The 27,239-nt window shown below is 42.5% G+C and overlaps 1 protein-coding gene across 1 annotated transcript in view; it reads left to right on the top strand.

The window, feature by feature from the left end:
- Positions 1–25,870, top strand: part of LOC118984064 (S-methyl-5'-thioadenosine phosphorylase) — a 54,223-nt gene extending 28,353 nt beyond the window's left edge. The window contains exons 5-8 of the mRNA XM_037041770.1: positions 13,206–13,308; positions 17,930–18,169; positions 22,577–22,699; positions 25,127–25,870. Coding sequence (XP_036897665.1) covers positions 13,206–13,308; positions 17,930–18,169; positions 22,577–22,699; positions 25,127–25,165 — 505 coding nt within the window. The 3' untranslated portion in view covers positions 25,166–25,870. The remainder of the gene's footprint in view (positions 1–13,205; positions 13,309–17,929; positions 18,170–22,576; positions 22,700–25,126) is intronic.
- Positions 25,871–27,239: the final 1,369 nt, after the last annotated feature.

Here is a 27,239-nt window from a genome sequence, read left to right as displayed (position 1 = left end):
TGTAGGTCACTGCATTTCATCACTTTGAATGAAAACTTCATTCATTCAAATACTTCTTTTTTTCACTTTGTTATATTGTCTTCTTTTTTAATTTTTATTTTTATTTAGTTCTTGTTCAAGTACAGCTTTCTGTCTTATATTCTCAGCCCTGCCCCCTCCGCCAGTGCTCCCCACCTCCCTCCTATTTCCACCCTCCACCTTAGTTATTGTCCATGTGTCCTTTATACTTGTTCATGTGAGTCCATCCCCTTTTCCCGTATGATTCTCTCCCCTCTCCCCTCTGGACCCTGTCAGCCTGTTCCATATTTGAGTGTCATTGGTCAAATTTTGCTTGCTTGTTTGTGTTGTTGTTTAGATTCTTGTTAATGGTGATCTCATATGGTATTTGTCTTTCACCGCCTGGCTTATTTCGCTCAGCATAATGCTTTCCAGTTCCATCCATGATGTTGCAAAGGGTAGTAGTTCCTTCTTCCTTTCTGCAGCATAGAATTCCATTGTATAAATATACCATAGCTTTTTGATCCAGTCATTTACTGATGGGCATCTAAGTTGCTTCCAACTCTCGGCTATTGTAAATTGTGCTGCTACGAACATCGGGGTGCATAGATTCTTTTGGATTGGTGCATCAGGGTTCTTAGAATATACTCCTAATAGTGGAATTGCTGGGTTAAAAGGCACATTCATTTTTAGTTTTCTTAGAAAATTCCATACTATTTTCCATAGTGGTTGTACCAGTCTGCAATCCCACCAACAGTGAACTAGGGTCCCCTTTTCCCCACAACCTCTCCAGCACTTGTTGTTTGTTTCTTTGTTTATGGTAGCCATTCTGACTGGTGTAAAGTGGTATCTCATTGTGGCTTTAATTTGCATCTCTCTGATAGCTAGCGATATCAAGCATCTTTTCATGTGTCTCTGGATCCTCTGTATGTCCTCCTTGGAGAAATGTCTGTTCAAGTCCTTTGCCCATTTTTTTAATCGGGTTGCTCGTCTTCTTTGAGTGGAGTTGTGTGAGTTCTTTGTATATTTTGGAGATTAAACCTTTGTCTGAAGTATCATTGGCAAATATGTTTTACCAAGCTGCTGCTTCTCTTTTCATCTTGATACTATTTTCCTTAGCCGTGCAGAAGCTTTTAACTTTGATGAGATCCCATTTGTTTATTCTTTCCTTTATGTCCCTTGCTCTAGGGGACGTATCAGTAAAAATATTGCTGCGTGGAATATCTGCGATTTTCCTGCCAATGCTCTCCTCTAGGGCTTTAATGGTTTTACAGCTTATATTTAAGTCTTTTATCCACCTTGAATTTATTTTGGTGTATGGTGTAAGTTGGTGCTCGAGTTTCATTTTTTTGCATGTAGCTGTCCAGTTCTCCCAACACCATTTGTTGAAAAGGCTGTCTTTACTCCATTTTATGTTACTGCCCCCTTTATCGAATATTAATTGACTATAGAGAATTGGGTTTATTTCTGGGCTCTCTGTTCTATTCCATTGGTCTATGTGCCTGTTTTTATGCCAGTACCAGGCTGTTTTGATTACAGTGACCTTGTAATACAGTTTGATATCAGGTATTGTGATCCCTCCTACTTTGTTCTTCTTTCTCAAAATTGCAGCTGCTATTCGGGGTCTTTTGTGGTTCCATATAAATTTTTGAAGTGTTTGTTCTATGTCTGTGAAATATGCCATTGGTGCTTTAATAGGTATTGCATTGAATCTGTACATTGCTTTGGGTAGTATGGACATTTTGATGATGGCCGTGGTTGCCAGCTTGGGAGAACTGTGAGTTGCTGTGTGTGTTCTGCCACAGCACTGGGAAAGGTCCGCACCCAAGCCTGTGAGACTAGGAAAGCCTGGCTGGGAGCGCACACCCTCAGGCCAGGCCAGGGCTGGGAAGCCTGGGGAAAAACTTGCTCTTGGTGGGGTGCTGGAGAGCGGCGCCAGTCTGGATCTTGGGAGGACACTGGTGAGACCAGTTGAGTTCACCGAGATGCCAGAAAGGCCACACTAATAGCCCCTCAGGCTGCTGCAGCTAGTGAGACCAGAAGAAAAGGTTTGACCAGCTGGAAACCAACAAGAGGAGTAGGTGGAAGCGGAGAACACCAGGATAACCAAAGGAGACTGCACCACTGAATCTCACAGGCATCCTACCACAGAAGTTCATACCATAAACCCAGGGAACCAGAACAGATCAATTTAAGAAGCTGAAGCCAACAAGAAGAGCAACACAAACAATGGGAAGACAAAGAAACAATCCCCAAATGAAAGAAAAGGAGGAAGTCTCAGAAAGAATGCCAGATGAAATAGAGGCAAGTCAACTGTCAACTATCAGATATTGAATTCAAAGCACTGGTTATCAGGAAATTCAAAGAGCTTACAACGAGCTACCAGAAACTACAGGGGAGCTACAATGAACTCACCGCAAACTATATCAACATGAAAAAGGAAATAGAAACCATCAGCAAAGGCCAAGAGGAAATGAAGAATACAATTTCTGAACTGAAGAACACAGTAGAAGGTATGAAAAGTAGGATCATTCAAATACTTCTTGCCAGCCCTTCTTGTCCGCAAAATTTCTTTTGAGAAATCATGTGATAGTCTTACAGGAACGCCTTTGTAGGTAACTCTGCCTTTCTCTTTCTGCTTTTAAGATTCTGTCTTTATCTTTAACCTTTGACATTTTCACTATGATGTGTGTTGGTGTGTACCTCTTTGAGTTCAACTTGTTTGGAACCCTCTGTGCTTCCTGGACTTGTCTGCCTATTTCCTTCCCCAATGTAGGGAACTTCTCTTTTATTATTTTTTTCAAATATGTTTTCAATTTCTTGCTCTTCCTCTTCTCCTTCTGGCGTCGCTATAATTTGGATGTTGGCTCTTTTGGAGATGTCCCAGAGTCTTCTTAAACTCTCCTCATTTTTTGAATTCTTGTTTCTTTATTCTGTTCTATTTGAATGTTTATTTGTTCTGTGCGTTCCAAATCGTTGATTTGAATCCTGGCTTCCTTCAGTGTGGGTTTACTGTTGATTTTTTTTCGTCTTAGTATACCCTTCATTTTTCTCCTTATGCTTTTGCTATACTCAGTGAGATCTTTGAGCATTCTGATCACCAGCATTTTGAACTATGAGTCTGATAGGTTGGCTATCTCTGCATCACTTTGTTTTTTGGGAGGTAGTCCTTCATTTGGGCCGTATTTCTTTGTTTCCTTGCTTTGGCAGCCTCCCTGTGTCTATGTGCTAGGTAGAACCGCTTTGATTTCCAGTCTTAGTGCACCTGTTAAGTTGTATGGGGCGGAGTATTAGGTATTCGCCAGGGCAGGGCAACCTGCTTTACTGCTTTGTGGCTCCCTGTGTGGGGGAGGGGTCGAAGAGGGGGCAGTGCCACTGCTGACTGAGTTCTGAGGGCTTGCCTGGCACTCGCACCTTTTTCAGGCACTTCACCCACTTCCCTGATGAGACTGGCACCTCTCCAGCTGCTATCCTGCTTGTGGTTCCCAGAGTGGGTGAGTCTGCGTACATTTCAGGCTCTCCTAAGAACCAGCAATTTCTCCTGCTGCCCCATCCCCCTCTGGTTTTTATAGCCAAAAGTTATGAAGCTTTATTTTCCTGGTGCTGGAACCCTGGGCTGTGTGGTCTTGCCAGGGTCTGCAATTGCTGGCTCCCAAGGTGTCCCCCAATTTTTCCCACCATGTGTGAATGTGGGACCACCCCTTCCTCCCAGTTGCTTCTGCCTTGCTGCCACCATACCCTGTCCTCTCTGCCCCTTCTCTCCATCTCTACCTCTCCTACCCACCTGGATGAATTACCTTCTTTAAATCCTTGGTTGTCAGACTTGCATACAGTTTTGGGTGTTTTTCTTCAGTGATTTGCAGGCAGTTCTGGGTGTTTTGCATTTTTAAGGTAGTTGTGTTCTTTCTTATGGTTGTTCAATGAGGCGAAGTATGTCTACTTACGCTTCCTGTTGACCGGAAGCCTGGCTTAATATCTTTTAAGAAATGTGGTAGAATCGGTTCCCCTGAACCACTCTCCTTCTGGGCAGCCAGCAGTCGGCCCTGCTTTACTGATGAACTGATTGACTCATGCACACTGAGGTTGGTGTGGGAATGTGCCATGCTTCTGCTGTGCACGTGTTTTCCTTTTACTTGTTTGCAACTCAGAATTTCCTCGAAGGAAAAGGATTAGTAAAAGGGTATCTCTAAGTTGATTCAAGAGTCTTGATCCAGAAACAACCCAGCAGTCTGTCTTTCTGTGGGCTTCCTTCCCCCCCCCTTTCTGAAAGTATCCAGTGTTCCTTCCTTGGTCTCGGGCTCACATCATTTGCCAATACACATAATTTTTTCTCCTTCTCTCCTCCTTGGGCAGTTTTTTGTTTGTACACTAACTTTTCTTAGCATACATCCGAGTCTGGCAACCTTGAGCAGTTTACTGGGTACCCTTGACTTGACCCTTCAGGATACATGTGTCATCCTCTGAGGTTGGCAGATTTTCCATAGACAGCAGTGATGCGTGCTGAGCACTTGCTTCATGTGTTCTCATTTAGTCTCTGCATACACCTTCATACACCATAGAAGGTGTATGCAGTAGAATCTATATTAATTCCCCATGTTAAATATGAAAGAACTAGTATAAACTGAGGTATAGAGAGATCAGAGTGACTGTCTAGAGGCACACAGCTAGCAAGCCAGCCAGATCAATCAGTCTCTTAAGTCTGTTTTTGGGTGAATGTCCCAAACTACTGGGGAGGTGAAATTGGCAGTCATCTCGCTGAGCGGGGCGGGTCACAGTTGAAGCAAGAATTATGGTGAGACCTTCGTCATCATTTATTTACTACTGCAGAAACCATAACTGAGTTAACTATGTCTTAAACCATGTAAGCATCTGTATTAGTTTCCTATTGCTGCTATGACCAATCACCACAAACTTAGTGACTTAAACAATGCAAACTTACTATCTTACAATTCTGTAGGAAACTTATGTAGATGTCACTGACTGAGATCAGGGTATCAGCAGGGCTGCATTCCTTACTGGAAGCTTGGGTTGGTGGCGGGGGGGGGGGGGGGGGGGGNTGGGGGGGGGGGGGCGGTGTTTCTTTGTTCTTGGCCGCCTGCATTCCTTGGCTTTGGACCCTTTCATCTTCAAAGCCAAGTGCTTGAAGGGCTCAATGGTGGGTTGAGCCCTTCTTGTACTCTGACATTGACTTCCTGCCTCCCTCTTTCACATGTAAGGGATCTTGCATGACATTGAACCCATTCAGTTAATCCAGGATAACTTTTCATTTTATTGTCAGCTGGTTAGCAACCTTAATACCATCTATAGTCTTAGCTCTCCTTTGCCATGTAAAATAGCATATTCACAGGTCCTGGGCATTAGGATGTAGATATCTTTGCATAGGAGTGGGTGAGGCTTTACTCTGCCTGCCACCGCTCATCACTTTCACAATCCATTTCACAGCCACCACTCCTAAACACTCTTGTCCTTGGTCTAGGATACTTCCAACAGGAGTGTGATACTTCACATTCTTCTCAGCACAGCTTCCCAGCAGGCCCAGCTTGGAGCAGATTTAACCATGGACCCAGGAATAGATTGCAGTTCTGTCTCTTGATGGGAGGAAGAATAGATTCCATTAAGGGCCCCATTTATCAGGAAAGGTGCCCACCCAGGCACTGTTGCAGAACTAGTTTCTTCCTTCAAGAAACTAGCCATAAGCCCTGGACAGTATGACTCAGTTGGAGTGTTGTCACATAACTAAAGGGTTGCATGTTTGATTCCCAGTCAGGGCACATGCCTAGGTTGCACGTTCAGTGCCTGTCTGGGAGTATATGGGAGGCAACCAATCAATGCTTCTCTCTCGCATTGTTGTTTCTCTCTTCCTCCCTTCCCCTCTCTCTAAATAAGAAAAAACAAGCAGTGAAAAAACATCCTCAGGTAAGGATTTAAAAGTAAAAGAAGAAGGGGGTTCTAGCCAAGGTGGAGGGATAGGTAGAAACACTTCACCTCCTCTCACAACCAAAAGAAGGATAACCAATTTACAAAAAAAAAAAAAAAAAAAAAAACCAGAACTGCCAGAAAATCAAACTGTATGAAAGTCCAACAACCAAGGAGTTAAAGATGAAACATTCATCCAGACCTGTAGGATGGGCAGAGATAGGCAGCCAGGGGGAGAAGATGTGTAGCAAAGCGGCAGCTGGGTAGTCCTACATGTGGATTAACCAGGAGGAACATCTGGGGAGTGAGACAAACCACACAACCCAGGGTTCCAGCACTAGGACAATAAAGCCTCAACCCCTGGCTCTAAAAATCTGTGGTGGTTGCTGTGGCAGAAGAAATGGCCAGTCTCTCAGGACAATCTGTTAGAAAGGCCCATGGGGTCCTAGAATGTATGCAAGAACCCCACTCAGGGAATCAGCACCATGGCAGCAGTTAGAAGGGTGCCAGTCACTTGCAAGAAGTGGGGAAGTGACAAAGCTGGGCAAGAGCTAAGCAAGTGCCATTGTTCCCTTCCTCTCCTCTCCCCCCACATACAGCAACACAACCGCACTGAAGTAGGTTGCCCTGCCCTGGCAAATACCTAAGGCTCCATCCTTCACAAAGTGAGGGGTTCAACAAGACAGAAATATGGCCCAAATGAAAGAATGGTTCAAAACTCCAGAAAAAGAAAAAAGTGATGAGGAGAAAGCCAACCTATCAGATGCAGAGTTCAAAATACTGGTAATCAGAATGCTAACAGAAATTGTTTGTGCCCTGGCTGGTGTGGCTTAGTGGATTGAGCACTGGCCTGTGAACCAAAGGGTTACTGGTTCGATTCCCAGTCAGGGCACATGCCTGGGTTGCAGGCCTGGTCCCCAATGAGAGTCTCGTGAGAGGCAATCACACAGTGATGTTTCTCTCCCTTTCTCCTTCCCTTCCCCTCTGACTAAAAATAAATAAAAAAAAGATTTTTAAGTTTGTTTGTTTGTTTATTTGAGTATAGCTGCAAAATAAAGAAAGAAGTGAAGGCTACGCAAAGCAAAATATACAGGGAACGAACAGTGGTGCAAAAAAACAGGATTCAAATTAACGATTTGGAACAAAAGGGAAAAATAAATATTCAGCTAGAACAGAATGAAGAAACAAGAATTCAAAAAAATGAGGATAGGCTTAGGAACCTCTGGAACAACTTTAAACGTTATAACATCCGAATCATAGGGATGCCAGAAGGAGAAGAGGAAGAGCAAGAAATTGAAAACTCATTTGAAAAAATAATGGAGAACTTTCCCAGTCTGGCAAAGGAAATAGACTTCCAGGAAGTTCAGGAAGCCAAGAGTCCCAGAAAACTTGGACCCAAGGAAGCACACGCTGTGGCCATGGCACATCATCATTAAGTTACCAAGATTAAAGATAAGGAGAGAATCTTAAAAGCAGCAAGAGGGCAGGAGAGAGTTACAAAGAAGTGCCCATAAGACTGTCAGCTGATTTCTCAAAAGAGACCTTGCAGGCAAGAAGGGTCTGGAAAGAAGTATTCCAAGTCATGAAAGGATCTACAACCTAGTGTACTCTGTCCAGCAAAGCTATCATTTGGAATGTAAGAGCAGATAAAATGCTTCCCAGATAAGGTCAAATTAAAGGAGTTCATCATCACCAAGTCCTTATTACATGAAATGTTAAAGGACTTATCTAGGAAAAAGAAGATCAAAACTAGGAACAGTAAAATGACAACAAACTCACAACTATCAACAACTGAACCTAGAAAAATAAAAACAAACTAAGCAAATATTTATAATGGGAACAGAATCATAGAAATGGAGGGTTATCAGCAGGGATGGGGACAATGGAATGTGAGAAAAGGTACAGGGAATAAATAGCATAATTGGTAGGTAGGAAATGGGGGAGGTTAAGAATAGTATAGGAAATTGAGAAGCCAAAGAACTTATATGTATGACCCATGGACATAAACTAAGGGAGGGTGGTGAATACTGGAGGGAATGGGGGTACCAGGCAGAAGAGGATAAAGGAGGAAAAATGGGACAAATGTAATAGCATAATCAGTAAAATATACAAAAAAATGAAAAATAAATACAGCAGCAGCAAGAAACTACCTGCATGTTACTGCCATTCATGTACTCCACACTTTTGCTTCTGCTACACCTGCGTCAGTCTCTAATGTGACTTGAGTGAATACTGTGTGCCAGGCACTGGGTCCATCTCAGAGCAACAGAAGTAATCATGGTTCTTTGCAACAATTACTTGATCCCCAAATGCACGTATTTGCCATATACAATAGATGTTACTGCATCAAAGTCGATTGGGACGTAACTGCTGAGGGATTTTGCGTCCCTGTTGTCGTGTTTGAACAAGAGTGTTAGTGCATGTGTTGCTCTTACCTTTAGAAGAAAGAACTCGGGAAAGTTAAGTAATTTGTTAAGTAATTTGTTCAAGACTGCACAGAAACTTAGTAACAAGGTCAAATCAGCTACAAACCTGCATTTTATGTTTTCTCCCTGTCACTGATACAACTCAGCATGAGAGTGAATTATACTGTTAGGTTAGGAGAGCTGTTTCGGCTGGAAATTGGCAGTCACCAGGCAGGCCTCCTCTTAGTACCAGTGCAGTCAGGTCACTTGTCCCTATGATGTGGGACTTGCCTGACATTTATTTCTGGCATTTTGCTCAGTTTTAAAAACTCTCCTCTCTCAGTTAAAAACCCTCAGGGAGCCCTGGCTGGTGTGACCGAGTGGACTGAGCACCAGCCTATGAACCAAAGGGTCGCTGTTTTGATTCTCAGTCAGGGCACATGCCTGGGTTGCAGAGCAGGTCCCCAGTAGGGGGTGTGCGAGAGGCAAGCACACACTGATGTTCCCCTCTCTCTCTTCATCTCTCCATTCTTCTCTCTCTAAAAATAAATAAAATCTTTAAAAAACCCTCAGGGAGAATAAGAGCTCTTAAAATTACACACATTTTCATTTTATCATTTCCCTTGGCTGGTGCCCTCCACTTACCTCATAGCTGAATTTTGTTCAGCTGGAAACCTCGTAGCTGAATTTTTTTCATCTTTGAGCATGCCTTGTCATGTTATACTGTGCCAGAGTGTTGCTGTTTATAGTGATTTAATTTTACATTAGTAAACCCTTCATTGAACGTGTTGACCCTTCCTTCATGTAAAACACCACAAACAAGTGCCATCCTCAACCCCTGCCTGTCCTTGGTGCTGGCTCCCAGTTCTGTCTCCAGCCCAGACCTCGTTTCTGAGCTGCTGTGTGATATCTGGACTTAAGCCTCCGAGAGTCCTGGTCACAGAGTGGATAGACACCGTATTCTGTGATTGCAAAATGGAGAATCAAAGAGATATGGCAGTTTGCTATAAGCCAGATAGCTAGTAATTAGGAAACTGTTTAAAGAGAAAAATGTAAAATATTCCACTTGAGGGAATAAAAACTATAGTCAGTAAGTGTCGCATATTGCCTTGGCTGGGTAGCTTGGGTAGAACGCCATCCCATATACCAAAAGGCAGGGGCTTTGTGTCCTGGTCAGGAGCCTCTCTTACCTCAGGTTGTGGGTTCGGTCCCTTGTCGGGTGTGCACAGGAGGCAACTGATGGAAGTTTCCCTCTTTCTCTTCTCCCTCCCTCCCTGCCCCCCTTCCTTTCTCTCTAAAATCAATAATAAAATTATCCTTGGGTGAAGATTAAGAATAATAATAATAAGTATCACATATTTATAGTATATTATGAAGCATGAATAATGCATGTTATGCTTTAAGGTGAACGTTCAGAACGAATGGGAGTACTTAGGCAAAGCAGGGATGGAGGCAGGAGAGGGGGGCAGAGAAAGATAAGATGGGGGTGTCATCACATGGATGTATAGTGGCCCCATTTCCATGTTTAGTCACTGTTGTGAATAGAGACGTTACTGATACTTGACTCATGAAGGCTGAAATCAAGCCAGAGCTGGAATAAATGGTGCCGCGGCCTGTTCTTCAAACCCGTCTGAAATTGCTTCAGGGTCAAGTTGGCCTTTTCTTTAAGACACAGTCAGGGTTTTCATTCCTACACAGCACTGAGGCCTCATCTTTGGGTGAGGTGGTATGGAGACACACCAGCTGTGGGAACTGGACTGGCAAAACTTCCTCCGTGCTGTCCCCCGCCTCCTGCCCCGGAAGTAAGCATTAAGTGCTCCGCCTTCCCCTTGGCTTTGCCTTGCCCCGCCCCTGCCCTGTGCTTCCCTCTGCAGGAAAAATGAGGACGCTCTTTCCTGTGTTACTCATGAGTTCAAGCTTAGAACAATATGATGAACTCAGAAAATGGCTTATTCTGAAAATTTCTGGCGAGAAATTGCTGGGTGACTTGGCACTGAGTTTTGAATTCAAAAATATTTTATTAAAAAGTGGAAGTAAGAGACTTCAGAAGTAATTACGGCGGGCAGGGGCACAAGGCAGCAGGGATAAATTCCTGAGCTTGCAGCAGAACAAAATGCTTAGGTCAGAGGCATGGAAAATAAGATTGAGGGTAGAAGGGAGGATTACTCTCAATTCTATTTTATTTTTAAGTATTTTTTATTGATTATGCTATTACAGTTTTCCCAGTTTTTCCTCCTTTATCTCCCCTCCACCCTGTACCCCCAACCCACCAGCATTCCCCCCTCCCTTACTTCATGTCCATGAATTGTACGTATAAATTCTTTCAGTTCTGTTTCCTGTACCCTTTTTTATCTCTCCCCATCTATTTTATACCTACTAATTATGCTGCTTCTTCCCTGTACCTTCCCCCCCTATTCTTCCCTTCCCCTTCCCCACTGAAATCCCCCCCCTGTGTGATGTCCATTTCTCTGATTCTGTTCCTGTTCTGGTTGTTTGCTTAGTTTTTGTTTTCATTGTTTTTCTTTTCTTCTAGGTTCGTTTGTTGATAGTTGTGAGTTTGTTGCCATTTTATTGTTCATAGTTTTTATCTTAGGTAAGTCCCTTTATCATTTCATATAATAATGGCTTGGTGATGATGAACTCCTTTAACTTGACCTTATCTGGGAATCACTTTATCTGCCCTTCCATTCTAAATGAAAACTTTGCTGGATAGAGTATTCTTGGATGTAGGTCCTTGCCTTTTATGACTTCAAATACTTCTTTCCAGCCCCTTCTTCCCTGCAGAATTTCTTTTAAGAAATCAGAAATCAGCTGATAGTCTTATGGGAACTCCTTTGTAGGTAACTCCATCCTCTCCTCTTGCTGCTTTTAAGATTCTTTCCTTATCTTTAATCTTGGGTAAGTTAATGATGGTGTGCCTTGGTGTGTTCCTCCTTGGGTCCAACTTCTTTGGGACTCTCTAGTCTTCCTGGACTTCCTGGAAGTCTATTTCCCTTCACCAGATTGGGGAAATTTTCCTTCATTATTTGTTCAAATAAGTTCCTAATTTCTTCCTGTCATTCTTCTCCTTCTGGCACCCCTATAATTTGGATATTGAAACGTTTCAGGTTGTCCTGAAATGAATTTTATCCCAGAGGTTCCTAAGCCTCTCCTCACTTTTTTGAATTCTTGTTTCTTCATTCTGTTCTGGTTGCATGTTTATTTTTCCCTTTTGTTCCAAATTGTTGATTTGAGTCCTGGTTTCCTTCCCGTCACCATTGGTTTTCTGAATATTTTGCTTTATTTCATTTTGTCTACCTTTCCTTTGTATTTTCATTTTTCAACCAAGCTCAATCAGTTCTGTGAGCATTTTGATTACCAGGGCTTTAAATTCTTCATCAGATAGGTTTGCTATCTCCTCATCGCCTAGCTCTCTTTCTCGAGTTATGCTCTATTCTTTCATTTGGGCCATATTTCTTTGTCTTGGCGCAGCTGTTAAGTTGTAGTGGGATGGGGCCTTAGGTATTCACCAGGGCAGGGCAACCCTCTTTGCTGCTCTGTGGCACTGCCTGTGGGGGAAGGGCCAGAAAGGAAACAGTGCTGCTCACCTGCTCATCTCTAGCCTGCTTTCCAATGAACTCTCGAACTCGTGAGAGTTTCTCCCACCGTGGTACCCGCCGTAGTCCACAGTCAACTCTGAGTCTCAGTTGCCGTCAGCCAGCCAGCCAGCATGCACAGTCCACTGCCTCCGCTGCCTGGCTGAGGTTTTTCTCGGCTGGTCCCATCCACATGGCCTCACCACGGGTTCTTACTGGTCTAGTTGTTCTGGTTGATATTTTCTTTAACTCCTTGGTAGTCAGAGTTCCATGCAGTTTGATTTTCTGGTTGTTCTATTGATTTTTGGATTGGTTGATATCCTCCTTTTGGTTGTGGGAGGAAGTGAAGGGTTTCTGCCTACACTTCCATCTTGGCCAGAATTTCCCATGATCTTTTTAATGTATTGCTGGATCCAGGTTGCCTGTATTTTGTTGAGGATTTTAGCATCTGTGTTCATCAGTAATACTGCCCTGTAATTTTCTTTCTTTGTTGCATCTTTACCTCATCCCTGGTTGTCAGGAGCCCTGGAGCCATATTCCTGGTCTGCTGCTTGCTCTTCCTAGAGAAGAGTCAGGTTGCACAAGCAGAGCTCGCTTACCACCAGCCCGGAAAGACGGTCACCACGCCAAGGGACCAGATGACTCGCAATTTTAAAATATGACAATCAAATGCAAAATGAGGACTTTATTTGGACCCCAAACTAAAGCAACTGTTTTTGCAAAAAGGATGTTTTTGAGGACATCAGGGAAACTTTCATATGGTCTGTGTATTAGCAGATCCTGAGGAACTGATGTTATTTTTATTAGATGTGATACTGGCATTGCAGTGGAAATAATCCACATATTTTGGTCCATCTGAAGTAGGGGTAAAACGACAAAATCTGGGGTTTGCAGCCATGGCGATACTAACAGATAAAGCAGATTTCACCCAGGTTTGGAAATTGTTGAATCTAGGTGATGGGTGTAAATGGGGTTCACTCTATAGCCCTTTACGTTCACAAGGACAGGGAGTTTTCACACTGAGTTTTTAGGTGCTTTCCCTGCCCTGCTGAGCCCACAGCTGGGTGGTGCCTGCAGTCCAGTGTGGTTATCCTATCTCAGCCATGAGACTGGAGCCAGAGAAGCCAAATACCATCCTGAAGCTGCTGTTTTACCAGTTGCCTTCAGCTTGTCCAGAGCCATTGCTTCTGGGTTGTAGACCAAGGTGTAGACCTAGATACAGCTGATTGCACTGGCCCTCAGAGAATGTAGAGATGGTTGTCTTTAAAACAATACAGCAGCAATGAAAAACCCTTTTCATTTTATTTTGTAGGACCACCAGAAGGCCTCAGACCTTCTACGATGGGAGTCATTCCTGTGCCAGAGGAGTGTGCCACATACCAGTGGCTGAGCCATTCTGCCCCAAAACGAGAGAGGTTTGTACCCTTTCTGGAAGGTACACCAAGATAAATCACAAGGGCTTAGGGTGGCATCTAGAGTTAGATTAATTGGCTAATAAGCACGTGGTCCCTTATCCCCTCTTGAGTTCTTATTCAAGGTTTTATGAAGAGTTGTTTTCCTTTGCTAATAATTCCTCCACTACTGTCAATCATTTGTAAGCTGAATCACTCAGTGTGGCAACCTACCTTTTTTTTAATATGTTTTGATTTGCTGTCAGGATACCCTTTAAGTAATTTAGTATAGACTAACAAATAAGTCAAGAGGATATATAGTCTGCAACCAGGTTACTTGGGATCCAATCTCTGCTCTTCAGCTTAATAGCTACATGTCATTGGATAAGTTACTTAACACCTCTAAGCTTCAGTTTCCTCGTTTATAAAATGAAGGTAATGATTACATGTACATCATAGGACTGTGTGAGGGATTAAAGAGTTAATATTGACAAGGTACTTTGAACAATGCCTATTAGTATTGAAACATCCAATGACGACTAACTGCTTTTATGAATTAGGTTATTATTATTATTGTTATTTTATAAATTGTCAGCTTGGCATCATTTGTCTTTGGGCCGAGTGGGCCATTACTCTCCAGCCTTCTCTCTGAGATTAGAATAAAATCTCAGAACAAAGGAGACAGCCTCACAAAAGTCAGAATCATACTGTAATCCCAGGTTTGAAAGCCACATGCAACACAACAGATTAGAGGCATTGTCAGAGGTGAACTGCCTCATGAAATCTACTTTAAAATTAATTTACAGAATGTAAATACCTAAACATGTTGGTTATTCAGCTAACTTTAACATTTGCATATGGATCACAGGAGATTTATTATAGCATTTTTTAAAATTCTTGTTCAAGTACAGTTTCTGTCTTATATTATTCACCCCTGCATAGCCATGAAAACTAGTTTGCTTATAGTTAACAGCAAGGGCAACTTAACCTCACTCTGGTCTTAAAACAAAAACAAAAACCTGGAATGCAAAGTCATGTGTTGTGGAGAGCCATTTGAGGTATACCACTGTATGTGCATTCTCTGACCTCTGTGAAAGTACATATTTTACATGTTTATAAAAATGGCAAGGTAAGCCCTGGCTGGTGTAGCTCAGTGGATTGAGCACAGGCTGCGAACCAAAGGGTTGCCAGTTCAACTTCCGATCAGGGCCTATGCCTGGGTTGCTGGGCAGGTGTCCAGTAGGGTGTGAGCGAGAGGCAACCCCACTGTGATATTCCCCCCCTTCTCTTTCTCCCTCCCTTCCCTCTCTCTAAAAATTAATAAATAAAATCTTTTTTTAAATGGCGTTAAGTTTGTATGTATGTATGTATTTGATAGATCTAGTTTTTAGTGAAATACATATATCAAAATGCTGCTGGTCTTCCCACTGAAACACAGACCTGTCCACATAATGAATTTGCTCTCTCGGAGAAACTAGATGTGTGTAAAATTCTAGTCCATTTCAAAATGTGGGCAGTTTGGGAAGAAATAGACTAGGGAGACAGTATGTTAGTAGGAAATTTAAGATCTTGCGTTAGGCAGAAAACAGTGACTTCAATATTCTGGGTAGATGTGGGCAGAGGAAATACCAGTGATGTATACAGAACACATGTAAATGTGATCGCTGGGTGACGTTGCCAGGAATGAACTTGGCCTCCCTTGTTAGACAACGGTTGTGCCATATCCTTCCATTTGTGTTAAAATGTGTGTGTAAAGAAATTAATGTGAGAATATAAAGAAATAAGTATGAGAATATTTATGTGCTAATAGAGTGTTTCTGGAAAGTTGACCAGAAAACAGTGGTTTCCCTTGGGGTGGTGAACTGCATCGCTTGGACGTGGGTCGGGAAATGATAACATTTTGTGTGATGCAGGTTTTTACCTGTTCCAAAAATAGTGTCACTTCTCGTCATTTTAGGAAGTAATTTTGAGTACACTCTTTGGGAGTCCTGACACATGAAATATATTTAGCCTGGTGATCTAATATTGCTCATATGTAGGGATGGCAGCAGATTGAGGAGTTCCATTATGATTAGTTGAGACATGGAAACAAAAGCAGCTTATCCTCAGACCCAGAGATCTCTCAGCCTGCCAGTTGTATTTCTGATACTTTATGATGATGTTATTGTCTATTCTCATGGCGATGCAAAGTGCTGGTTCAAGTGGCGAGGCCACAGAGTCCATCTGCATGCCCAGTTCGCATCCAGGAGCCTCTGCTCCGTCCTCCTCCTCCCATCCCCACCGTGGCACCCGCCTCCCAGGGTGAGGGTGAAGACATGCGGCCGCAGGCCACTGGCACAAGCTGACTGTGGTCTTCCTTCGGTCACCTCTAGAAGTACTCTTCAAGTTCTGTGAGCTGTACAGCTTGGCTGTTTGGGATTGTTTAAGACATTTAATGAAGACAGGACTAGGCTGATTGTATATTAACTTAGAAAAAATGAAGGGGGATGTGATTTAGGCCCTTGCATTTATAACCTGTACTCTTTCAGGAAAATGTTCAATGAAGCGTAATCTTATTTTCAGTATACAGAGAACAAGTAAAGATGATGAAGCAGCAACTGTTTGTTGTCTGTGCTCATCATGGTTCTAAGTTTGGAAATGTTGTGGCTCTAATTAAAATTCTTTCTCACATTGTCGTAGCATAGTATAAGTTATTTTTAAGGAAATAGATTCATTTGCTTGTGTGGTTCAGACATGAGCAGGCAAAACTTTTCCTACATTGGAACCTTCTATTGACTTTGAGTTGATCCATTTTATATTTATTTGTACATATTCATATCTACTATGTATATATACTTACAAAAAATAAATATATATACTCTCCCAGGAACCTTTGCCGGTTTATTTGGTTAGCCTGTAAAAGCTGCCAGTACAATGAATCCCCATTTAACCTTGTCTGTGGGTTCTTAGAGATTGCGATTTTAATGCAAAATGATGAACAGTGAAATCAATTGTACAGAAGGCTGCAGTGAAGGAGAATTGAGTTCTTATGACATACTTCTGGTGACAAAACATATTACCAAACTTCTAAATATAAAGATCCAAAACCTTTCTAATATTAAACATTGAAATAAATGTGAGCTATACATGCCCTGGCTGGTGTAGCTCAGTGGACTGAGTGCGGGCTGTGAACCAAAGGGTCACTGGTTCGATTCCCAATCAGGGCACATGCCTAGGTTGCGGGCCAGGTCCCCAGTGGGGGCCACATGAGAGGCAACCACACACTGATGTTTCTCTCCCTTTCTCCTTCCCTTCCCCTCTCTCTAAAAATAAATAAAATATTTTTAAAAAATGTGAGTTATACGTGCATTTAAGAAAGATGAATAAAAACAGGTAACATCGTTATTTTCCAGCCTACTTACTCTAGTTCAGGGTCATGGGTGGCCAGAGCTCATCTGCCGGCAGCTCAGGGCATCAGGCGGGAACCCACTGTAGACCGGAGGCCCTTCCATCTCAGGGCACACTCAGCACACCCACTCAGACCGGAACAGGGTAGAAACCACCCAATATCACATGTTTGGGATATGAGTTCTCAGAGGAACCCACCCGGACATGGGGAGGACCTGCAGGCTGCATACAGGCATCATACATTTAACTGTCATACAGTGTTACTATTCTCATGCTACAGGTGAGAGAGCTAAGATATACAAAGGTGAGGGGAATTTTCAGCTGTGCTTAATTAGCAGTTAAGTTTAAAAGACTAGTTTTTTTAATTAAAAAAATGTTGAAGCACAGGCCAAGAAAAAATGGAATTAATTAATAACCTGGAGTTTAGATGTTATTAGACACTGGAAAACGTGATCAAGCTTATAAACGATGTTGCTAAAATCCACGTGTGTGGCCTTGCCAACTAAAGGGATGCTAATATACATTTTTTCTTGGACAGAAAAAAATGAGCATGGCCCCTGAAAAAATAGTGTGCTGTTTTTAACGTGTGTCCTTAGAGAGGCAACAGGCAGAAGAGATTATGAAAAAAACTACTTTCTAGTCAAAAAAAGCATTCACAGAAGCCTTCAGATTTTTCACAAAAGAGCAATGAGAATGAATTTCTCAGGAGCTTGGAAACAGTTCTCAGAATGTCTCTTTGAGGAGAGGTGAATGAGGAGCACCAGCTCAGCTGAGCTGTGGAGGTTAAGAGCCCAGGCTCAAGTCCTTGTGCATAGCCCAGCTTAGTCTCTTAAAGCCGTTAAGAAATAAATGACCCTGGCTGGTATAGCTCAGTGGATTCAACACTGGCCTGAGAGCCAAAGGGTCACCAGTTCAATTCCCAGTCTAGGGCACATGCCTAGGTTGTGGGCCAGTTCCCCAGTAAGAGGCATGCGAGAGGCAACCACATGTTGATGTTTCTCTCCTCTCCTTCTCTCTAAAAATAATTCTTTAAAAAATATAAATGAAGTTAAAACATGTCAACAAATTCTTAGTGCTTAGAAAAACTTCAGTGTTTGCTCTTGTAGCTGTGAGCTCTATGTGCAGGGGCTGGGGAGACAGGATATGGAAGTGGGTGAAGGTCTGGGAAACCGGGAACTTCCAGGCCATCTTTTTATTGTTGTTCGAATACAGTTGTCTCCATTTTCCTAGCGCCCGTTTGTGCTTCTTTCTCTTCTAGGTCCTCACAGAGTCTGCTAAGAAGCTAGGGCTGCGGTGCCATTCGAAAGGGACGATGATTACAATCGAAGGACCTCGGTTCAGTTCCCGGGCGGAAAGCCTCATGTTTCGAACCTGGGGGGCGGATGTTATTAACATGACCACAGTTCCAGAGGTGGTTCTTGCTAAGGAGGCTGGACTTTGCTACGCAAGTATTGCCATGGCAACCGATTATGATTGCTGGAAGGAACACGAGGAAGCGGTAGGTGGAATTCTCTCCAAAGCATGTATGTTTTGGGGGTGCCATGAGCACCTGTAAGAGAATCTTAACTATTTGTTTCTATTGCTTTAGTTCCAGAAGGTTCCTTTTTTCTTTTTTTTTAAAAAATATTTTATTTATTTATCTTTAGAGAGGAAGGGAAGGAGAGAAGGAGAGAAATATCAATGTATGGTTGCTTCTTGTGAGTCCCCTGCTGGGAACTGGCCTGCAACCCAGGCATGTGCCATGACTGGGAATCGAACCACGATCCTGTGGTTCGCAGGCCCGCGCTCAATCCACTGAGCTACACCATCCAGGGCCAGAAGGTTCCTTTTTACCAGGTTTTAAGGTCAACTTTTAATGCATTGTCAATTGAGTATTACCAGATATTTTCAATACTTTCCTTTGGAAAGTAAGAACCGAGGTCTTCATAGGAAAGAAAAAGGCATTTATCCAAGAACTAATAGTGAATAATACATTGTAGGCATGTAAATATGTTGGGAATCATATCGAGACTTGGGCCTTTTATTAAGGCTAAAGGTCTTTTGGTTATAATTTCCTTGTGCTATGCTGCTGTTCTGTTTTTAAGGAAAAAAACTTAGTGTTTCTTATTACCTCTTTCTGGACTGTATTCATATCTTGCCTGTTTAACCTACTCTGACTGGATGCGTTGCTCAGTGAGGAGTATGACAGCAAATGAAACAAGTTTGTAAGGAGCCAACACTCTGGGTTTTGTGGGGAGTGGTTAGAGATTAAGCAACCAGTGTGAGAAAGTTCAGGGTTATAAGGAAATAGTGTGCCGAGTTATAGGAGTACGAACCCAGGTCAGTCAGCTGAATCTTAGAAGTCTGGGACGCCTTCCTTACGTGTGATGGGAAATGTGGGCCTGCTTGAGTGGCGTGGCGAGGAGGGAGCCAGAGGGAGGCAGGGCTGAGGAGACGTGTATTTCAGAAGGGGAGTCAGTTGGGGTCTTTGGCAGGAAACACAGCAAGGTCCCGTGGTGTTTGAGGATACCGGACTGCCGAGGTCGGGCTTCCAAAACAAGCGTTTTCATTGTTGAAAACTTTAAGCATCTGCGAAGGGAGATAGTCCTGTACAGTGAACCCCAGTGACCCATCACTCAGCTTTGCAGTTCTCACCACCACCTCCTTTGTGTCGGGTATATGTCCCTACCACTTCTCTCTCACCCACCTTCATTAGTTTGAAGTATTTTTCTAAAAGGCCTCTTTTTTAAATAAAATAATAAAAAATAAACACAGGACCATTATGGTACCCAAAAATATTTACCTGAATATATTAATTCCTGAATACAAGCAAATATCCAGGCTGTTCACATTTTCCCTCTTATCATTTTCGACTATTCAAATAAGGGTCCTTTATAATCCACATATTTCATTTGACTATGTCCCTTTTAACCTAATATTCCCCTCTGTCTTTTTATCACCTGCATTTTACTTGAAGAAGGAGATCATCTGTCTTATTTTAAAATAGAGAAAGGGACAGAACTACAGTCAAGGAATTCTGCAGTAAGAAAAAAATGTAGGGATGGCTGCTCTGAGCACATTGAGGACAGGTGACATCTTCTGCAAGGGGACCCTTACCACCATCTCAGAGCTGCTTGTTTCAACATCCAGTCTCATGTAAAACAGGGTAGGATATTCTTGCTGTCTGCCCACCCTTGTATATGGATTGTGGGTCATAGGTGAACACAGGTTCTTTGTTGTGTGTGATGCCTTATCCTGACTACTCAGTGCAGTTAACTATGAGGATGCTTTCTAACGTAAGAGATTTATTAAATCCCCACACAACACAGTCCCTGACTTGCCAACTCCGATCCCCTAAGGGGCAGACCTCAGTGTCTGCCGCCTGTTGAGAACACGTGGTTTCCTGCCTGTGGCTTTCTGCTAACCTAGGAATATCTTTCCTCTGCAGAGCTAACAGTCCTTTCCTTTAGTGGGCCGCACGAGGTTTGGAAAGCAGTCTACTGGAACTACTTCAGTTAAAAGAAAAACTAGCCCCATCCATGTCAGGTGACTCGGTTGCAGCATCATCCCATATACCGAAAGCTTGCAGGTTGGATCTCTGGTTGGGCATCTATCTATCAGAAGGCAATCTATTGATGTTTCTCTCTCTTTCTCTCTCTCGCTCTCTCTCGCTCTCCCCCCCTCTCCCCCTCTCCCTTTCCCCTTCTCTCCCTGTGTCCCAGCTCCCTTTCTCTCTAAAATTAATACATATGTCCTTGGCTGAGTTTTTTTGTGGGGTTTTTTTTTAGTGTTTTGTTTTGTTTAAAAAGTAAAGCCCTGGCTGGTGTAGCTCAGTGGATGGAGTGCCAGCCTGCGAACCAAAAGGTTGCCAGTTCAATTCCCAGTCAGGACCCACTCCTGGGCTGTGGGTCAGGTCCCTAATTTGGGACATGCGAGAGGCAACCACACATTGATGTTTCTCTCCCACTCTTTCTCCCTCTATTCCCTTCTCTCTAAAAATAAATAAATAAGTCTTAAACAACTTATATTTTCTTCCAATATATCTTATCAAGTTGTAATTTAAAAAAACCAGCGAAACCAAGTTCCATGTAAGTGATAAGGCATGAAGGCAAGTAATGTTAAGGGCTACAAGAAAGCTACAATGAAGAAGGCCTCATCTCAGCCAGCCATGAGTATCGTTGTGCTTCAAACCAGATGTACAGCCTGGTGTGATAGGAAGGTTTTAGACTCGCCGACCCACCTTCAAATTCCTGTTGCTCCATCTGCTTGCGATACCTGGCATGTTATTTAACAAGTTACTCTTCCATAGGCCGGAGCCAGGGCTTTGGGGTGGGGGTGTAGGTTGCTCAGTTTCGATCTTGACCTTGCTGGAGTACTGGGAGACGCAAGCCGAGTTGTGTGAGTAGAGCAGCGCGTGCAGTGCTCGCTCCCAGGAGAGTGGTCATCAGATCGGAGCAGTGATGGAGTCGGGGGTGGAAGGATAAAAAGTGTGTGAAGGAGACTTGAGATTCGAGCTGTTCGAGGACTGAATTTGATTGTGAGGAGGTTAACACGTATTTCAAGCCCAACAGCGGGAACCAAGAGAAGTCGGAGTCTGTATAGAAATATCAGTCACAGGAAAAAGAGTAAATATAAGGTGAATCTCTTGCGTGTTTTAGGACCCTGCACTCTCAGGCCCCGATTAAAATGTGCCTGCAGCTGTGCCTGGCAGGCACCAGCCGGTCCCACTTTGTGTTCCCACAGCAGTGGGACTCCCTCTGCCACAGTACCGACCATTTTTCCTAAACACATCTGGATGTTTATGGGAGGGACCTGGGCTTTATACTCCAGGAAATGGGATGAAAGCTGTAATCATTGTGCCCCCGAATCCTGGATTTCTTCTGAGTGCAGCACTGTGTGACAAGTACTCCTCTGTTCAGTCATTTTACAGTCACAACCTTTTCTACCTTTTCCTCACCAAGCAATTTTAGCTACATACAAAGTACACAATACCACGGGTTTCCATGGATCCAACCTCCAGCTTCAACCATCATCATATCAAGCTCTAGCCACTCATATTTCACCTGTACCCTGACCGACAACTTTGTCCATAAACACGTGAGGGGGTATCTGACAGAATCACATTATCGTTAGCACATTCCAGCCATGATTCCTTCATGTTCCCAGGCAAAGTTCAAGCGTCTACTTATCTCAAAAAACTCAGGTGGTTTTTTCTTTCAAGTTTCCTAAAAAGAAACCAAGCAACTTGACCTGTAGTTTCCTCCCGTCTGAACTGCTGAAATCACCTCCTCTGGGTACTTTCACCAGATCCTCTGTCCTCTGTATTTTGTATAAATTGGCGGCTGGATCTAAAGATTTGATCAGATTCAGATGTCCTACATAGTGTTCAGTTTTCCATCAGGAGAGTGGATTGTTTATTTGATTGGGGGGTTTTCTTGTTCTTGTTGTTATGTGACGTGAGCAGCCTACCCATTAATTTGCTGAGAGCTGTTAAAAGAAAAAATGATACTTTGATTCCATCATTTTTCTTTGTTAGCTAGAAGACTTCTCTAAAAAGACATGTTTATTTTCTGACTGGTTGGTTATCCAGTGTAGCAACAGTTTTATGACTGGGATCCATCCTCTGGGTCTGGGGAGTCTGGCCACAGCTCCCTAGACCAGGCTACCGCAGAAGACAGCTGGGGTAGCTCTAGGACCCCATGTTGAAAATGGGGCTTTTCAGAGCTATCATTGGGTTTCTCTAAGACCTCCAGCCTGTGGACCAAGATCATCTTGATAAAAGCAGAACTTGGGCTCAGGAGATTATAACAGGTAAACTGACTTTTCATTCAGATCAGGTAGGAACTGAGAAAAATGTTCCATAAAAAGCCGTGGAACGGCTTGTACTTGTACTTGCTGACAACATCCTGTGCTCTTGTTTCCCTAGGTTTCAGTGGACCGGGTTTTAAAGACTCTGAAAGAAAATGCCAATAAAGCCACAAGTTTACTCCTTACTACCATACCTCAGATAGGGTCCATGGAATGGTCAGAAACCCTGCATAACCTGAAGGTGAGTATCCTGAGCCATCTGCAAGCAGACTCTTCCATAGGTCCTCCACCGCCTTTCCTCTTATTTGCATTTCGCCTTTGGTCCATCTCCTAATGGCTTTTTGCTAGCCTGTGTGTCTGCCATGAGCCTTCATCCCAGTTACTACAACAGTAAGCACCACTTGTGAAATTGTGTAGGCATGTTCAGCTGGTAATGCATTGAATCTGGCCTGCCGGATTCTTGACATGGCTTCCCTCTTCAGTGTGTCTCTGAGCCTTACTCTGAAGGTGAATAGTGCCTGCTCTGCATGTGGCCTACATTGCTGAGGAAGCTGTTTTTTCTTGGGCAGATTCTTGCAAAGTGGTTGCAGCCTTTAAAGCTAAAACTGACAAAGCGGTAACAAAGTGGTGCCGGGGAATATCTGTTTCCTTCTAATGCTGTGCCAAACTGAGACAGTGGTAATGGGAACCATCAGATGGGCTGTAGATTGGTAACTTGTCAGTGCTGGTATCAATGCCCATAATACACAGGGTGGGGCAAAAATAGGTTTACAGCTGTTTGTTTGGAAAACAATACAATAATAAATAATAACACAAAAATTAGCTGTGTTTTGCAGACTCACAACTGTAAACCTACTTTTGCCCCACTCTGGAATTTAAACTAACTGCCAAGCTCAGAGATGCATGATTATTATTTGGACATCTTATAACTCTTGATTAACCATATTAGATACAGAGTGGCCTCAAATTAATCAGATATTACATTTACCTAATATCCAAAGAGGGAAGCCAAGTATATCCTGAGGTCTTCTAGAACACACCCTTACTCTTAGGTCTTATGGCTGTAGTTGACAGAGGATTTGAAGGATTGATAATAAGCCCTCTCTACCCCAGTTACCATCAAGGAAGCCTGGAGTGAGCCACAATTTTAGTGTGATGAGGATACAATATGGCAATAAATGATAACCGCTAGGCATGGAGGTGTCGTGGTTTGTGGTGTTTGCCAGTTTATGTGGTGTACGTGCTCCAGCAGAGGTGATTTCAGCCCGCCAACATGAAGCCACTGATAAGCTGGGACAGGGCACACGTAGTGGGTCCTTGCACCCTGCATGAGCAGGCTCCCACACACCACGGAAACTAAAGTGCCTTTAGTTCTGGCAAAGTCGTGAATATGGAAATTTGTCAAAAATCTTTCCTGGTAGACTTTTAAGTCCATAAGGAGCAAGAAACATCAGCTGATTTCAACCTGTATACCCAGGAGATAAATGTTCTTTAATAAATAAATGATAACCCTTTTCCCCATGAAGTGTTGCATCGTAATTGAAATACAGAAAGCCCTTATTACCACTGTGAAGAAAAGGGGGCAGAAAATACCAAGAACTTGGGAATGCCAGTCGAGAAACAGCCACATTCACCTGGGTGTAGTGAATGCAGTGCGGTAGAGCGGCACAGCCCTACCGCAGATGAACACAGCCCTGTTCAGATGAGCATTCCGTGGTGTCTGGGAACTGTGGCTCAGACTTTTGCTGCTGCTGAGGTTGATGTCACCTGCAAGACTCCATCTGACCACAGTCTCTTGAACTGAAAGATAATTCATCAAACAATACGCTTATTATTTCAGCTCCATTTTTAAGTAAAAATTCTGGGTGATAGAAATCAGTGTTCTCTCCTCCTTGAAGCTTCCGAAAGTGTGTATAAGTTGTGTAGTTTCTATGTATGCACTTTTAAAGAGGGTATGTATAGCTTTCATCAGATTCTCAAAGGAATATGTGACGTAAAGAGAGAAAATGAAGAACACTCCTCTAGACAAAATTGAGATTCCCGGCTTTTGTTGTGTGGCATTAAGGGAGCGAGCACCTTACAGTAATTTCTTATTCTGTGGTAGGATTTTTCAGTTCTCTCAGCACTGAAATGTATATCATTCATTTACTCACTAATTCATTTCATAAACAGTGAGTACCCACCATATGTCAGGCTGTGGTTTACAAAGATACATAAGACGTACTGTCATGAAGAAGGTCCTATTCTGTTTGCAGATAGTAGTGTATTAAACTTCAGGTGAGTTTTTTCCACTGGGGTAAGGTGAAAGATGGAGGTTGCATAAACATAAGCCTGGCTGGCGGTTTGTGTGTAAGATATGTCTTACGTAGGGGATGGAGGTAGGTGACCATGAGAACAGTGTTCTGTGAAGAGCATTGTAAACCTCGCTTTCCAGGAAAGATAAGTAAGGAATCAGTTCAGGACAATGTGGAAAGTCCCACATCTAGTTAGTGATTGTCCCTTTGGTGAAGGTGAGAATTTTCTGGAGAGTTTATAAAATGCATATCCCATGAGTCTGCACTCTCAAATCAAAATATGGTTTTTAACAGCATTCCAAGTTCAATAAAGTCATGCATAAAAACCAGTAAGTGCTTGGTTAATTATAATCTGTGCCTACTTTTTCCCTCAGAATATGGCCCAGTTCTCTGTCTTGTTGCCAAGACATTAAAATAGCCTGGCTGCCCAGAAGGCAAGAAGACTTTGTAAGTCTAGTCATTTCGGGAATTCCTGCTTGATTTGAAATGTGGAAAGCTTTCATGCCCTTACCCGCTGAGGAAGAACATGTGATAAGACAAGACCATGCCAACGTGAAAGGTGCCTTCTGAAAGACATGGACTGCTTCAAAAAAGAGGGAAGGCAAATGACCAGGAAACAGGAAAATTCCTACACTTCAGAACAAAGACAAGAAGAAAACCAGTCACCCTTCCCCCATTAAATTCATAACAAGGGTGGGAGGTAACATGCAGTTTCCCATTCCTGAAATGCGAAGACAATCGGGTTGTTAGACTGTTTATTGGTGTCACTGCAAATTGGTACAGTCTTCTGGAGAGCAGTTTGGTAAAAATGTATCAAAAGGCTTAAAAATAATTACACACTTTGTGCTGGTTTCTCTACTCCTTTTATCTTTAAAAAATTAGAAATGCATACAAAGACTTACATATAAAGAAGGATGTTTAATGTAGTGTCAGTTTTAGTAACAAATATTCAAAACCTTCTTAATATCCAAAAATTGGAGATGTATTATGGTTAGATTGTGAAGCAGCCAGCTAAAGATCATGTGTTTATGTAATATTTAATGTCCCAAAGAATTGGTTGCTCAATGAAAAAAGGGTATGTAAGCATTTCACAGTACTAGTTTTGTTTTAAAATTCTACATAAACGTGCAAAACGTCTAAGAAGATATAAAATCTTTCATTGTATTCTGGGGGAGTATACTGGATAATTTGAATTTTCTTTATATTTGCGTATTTTTTTCTACAGGAATATAATTAAATAGTAAAATTGTTTTAAAAATAAAAATTACTTAGAAAGATCCAGTTGTTAAACACACTTCTGGTAATGAAGCAAAAAATAAGATGATAATACTAAGAAGATTTCTTTTGAGTTCATCTTTATTTTGTTTGTTTTTTTAAATGTGGAGGGGGGTGCTGGCTGGTGTGGCTCAGTGGATTGAGTGCTGCCCATGAACAGAAAGGTCTCTGGTTTGATTCTCAGTCAGAATCAAACCTACTTTCTTTCATTCTTAGATATCTGAAAATGTAAACATGCCTGGGTTGCAGGCCAGGTCCCCAGCTGAGGGCTTGTGAGAGGCAACCAACTGATGTATGTCTCACACAATGTTTCTCTCCCTCTCTTTCTCTTTCCCATCCCCTCTCTCTAAAAGCAAATAAATAAAATCTTTAAAAAATAAAAAGGATCATTAATGACTTGAACAGTCAACAATACTTGTGTTTGCAACAACTTGAGAACAACTGAGCAGGTAACACATAGTCTTATGTGTTACTAAGAGACTATATATACACGTTTATATATACACGTTACACTGTGCCCGATATTTTTTTAGTTTCATTTTATTGTTAATTTTATGGGACTTATGTTTTCTGTCATGGAGACTTTTTCTTAGAATCATTAATTTTCTTTCCATATGGTCTATTACAGGGTCCTTAATGATACATCTTTTGCCTGTTCATAGGATCTGTAAAGTTAGTCTTTGTGTCTGTGAGATTGCCTTCAAGATTATAAACTACTAACTATAAAGAATGGAGTGAGTCAGTGGCCCTCCAGCATTAATATTGAGCTGTTTGGGATACATGTGACTTTGGCTCCCAGATTTCGTAATGCAGTGGTTTCAACTCCAGTTGAACATTGGAGATCCACCAAGGACTCAGTGCATCTGAACTCAGGGTTCTCTGGCTCTAACCCATGGTGGTTTTCACTACCCTGTAAGATATACTTCACCTACTTTCTTTCATTCTTAGATATCTGAAAATGTAAAGGCAAAAACATGTGGGTATTTTTCTAGCTGCCTTCAGAAAGTACGTTCTCCCCAACTTTGAGAGGTACTTTGCTTGATCCTGTAGCCTTGAAGCAACCTCATCTCCAGACCTCACAAATGGGCTACCCTCCTGTTTTCTGTTGCCCATCATTCACTCCTTTTACACAGCTGATACAATTTCCATCGTCTCTCATTCTTGAGGACTTTGCCAACCACTTCCTCCTGGAATGTATTTGACTTTTTAACT

This window comes from Sturnira hondurensis, unplaced genomic scaffold (assembly GCF_014824575.4).
Source record: "Sturnira hondurensis isolate 20B ecotype Veracruz unplaced genomic scaffold, ASM1482457v3 Scaffold0003201, whole genome shotgun sequence".
Taxonomy (NCBI): domain Eukaryota; kingdom Metazoa; phylum Chordata; class Mammalia; order Chiroptera; family Phyllostomidae; genus Sturnira; species Sturnira hondurensis.
This window is presented reverse-complemented; position numbering and strand designations above follow the sequence as displayed.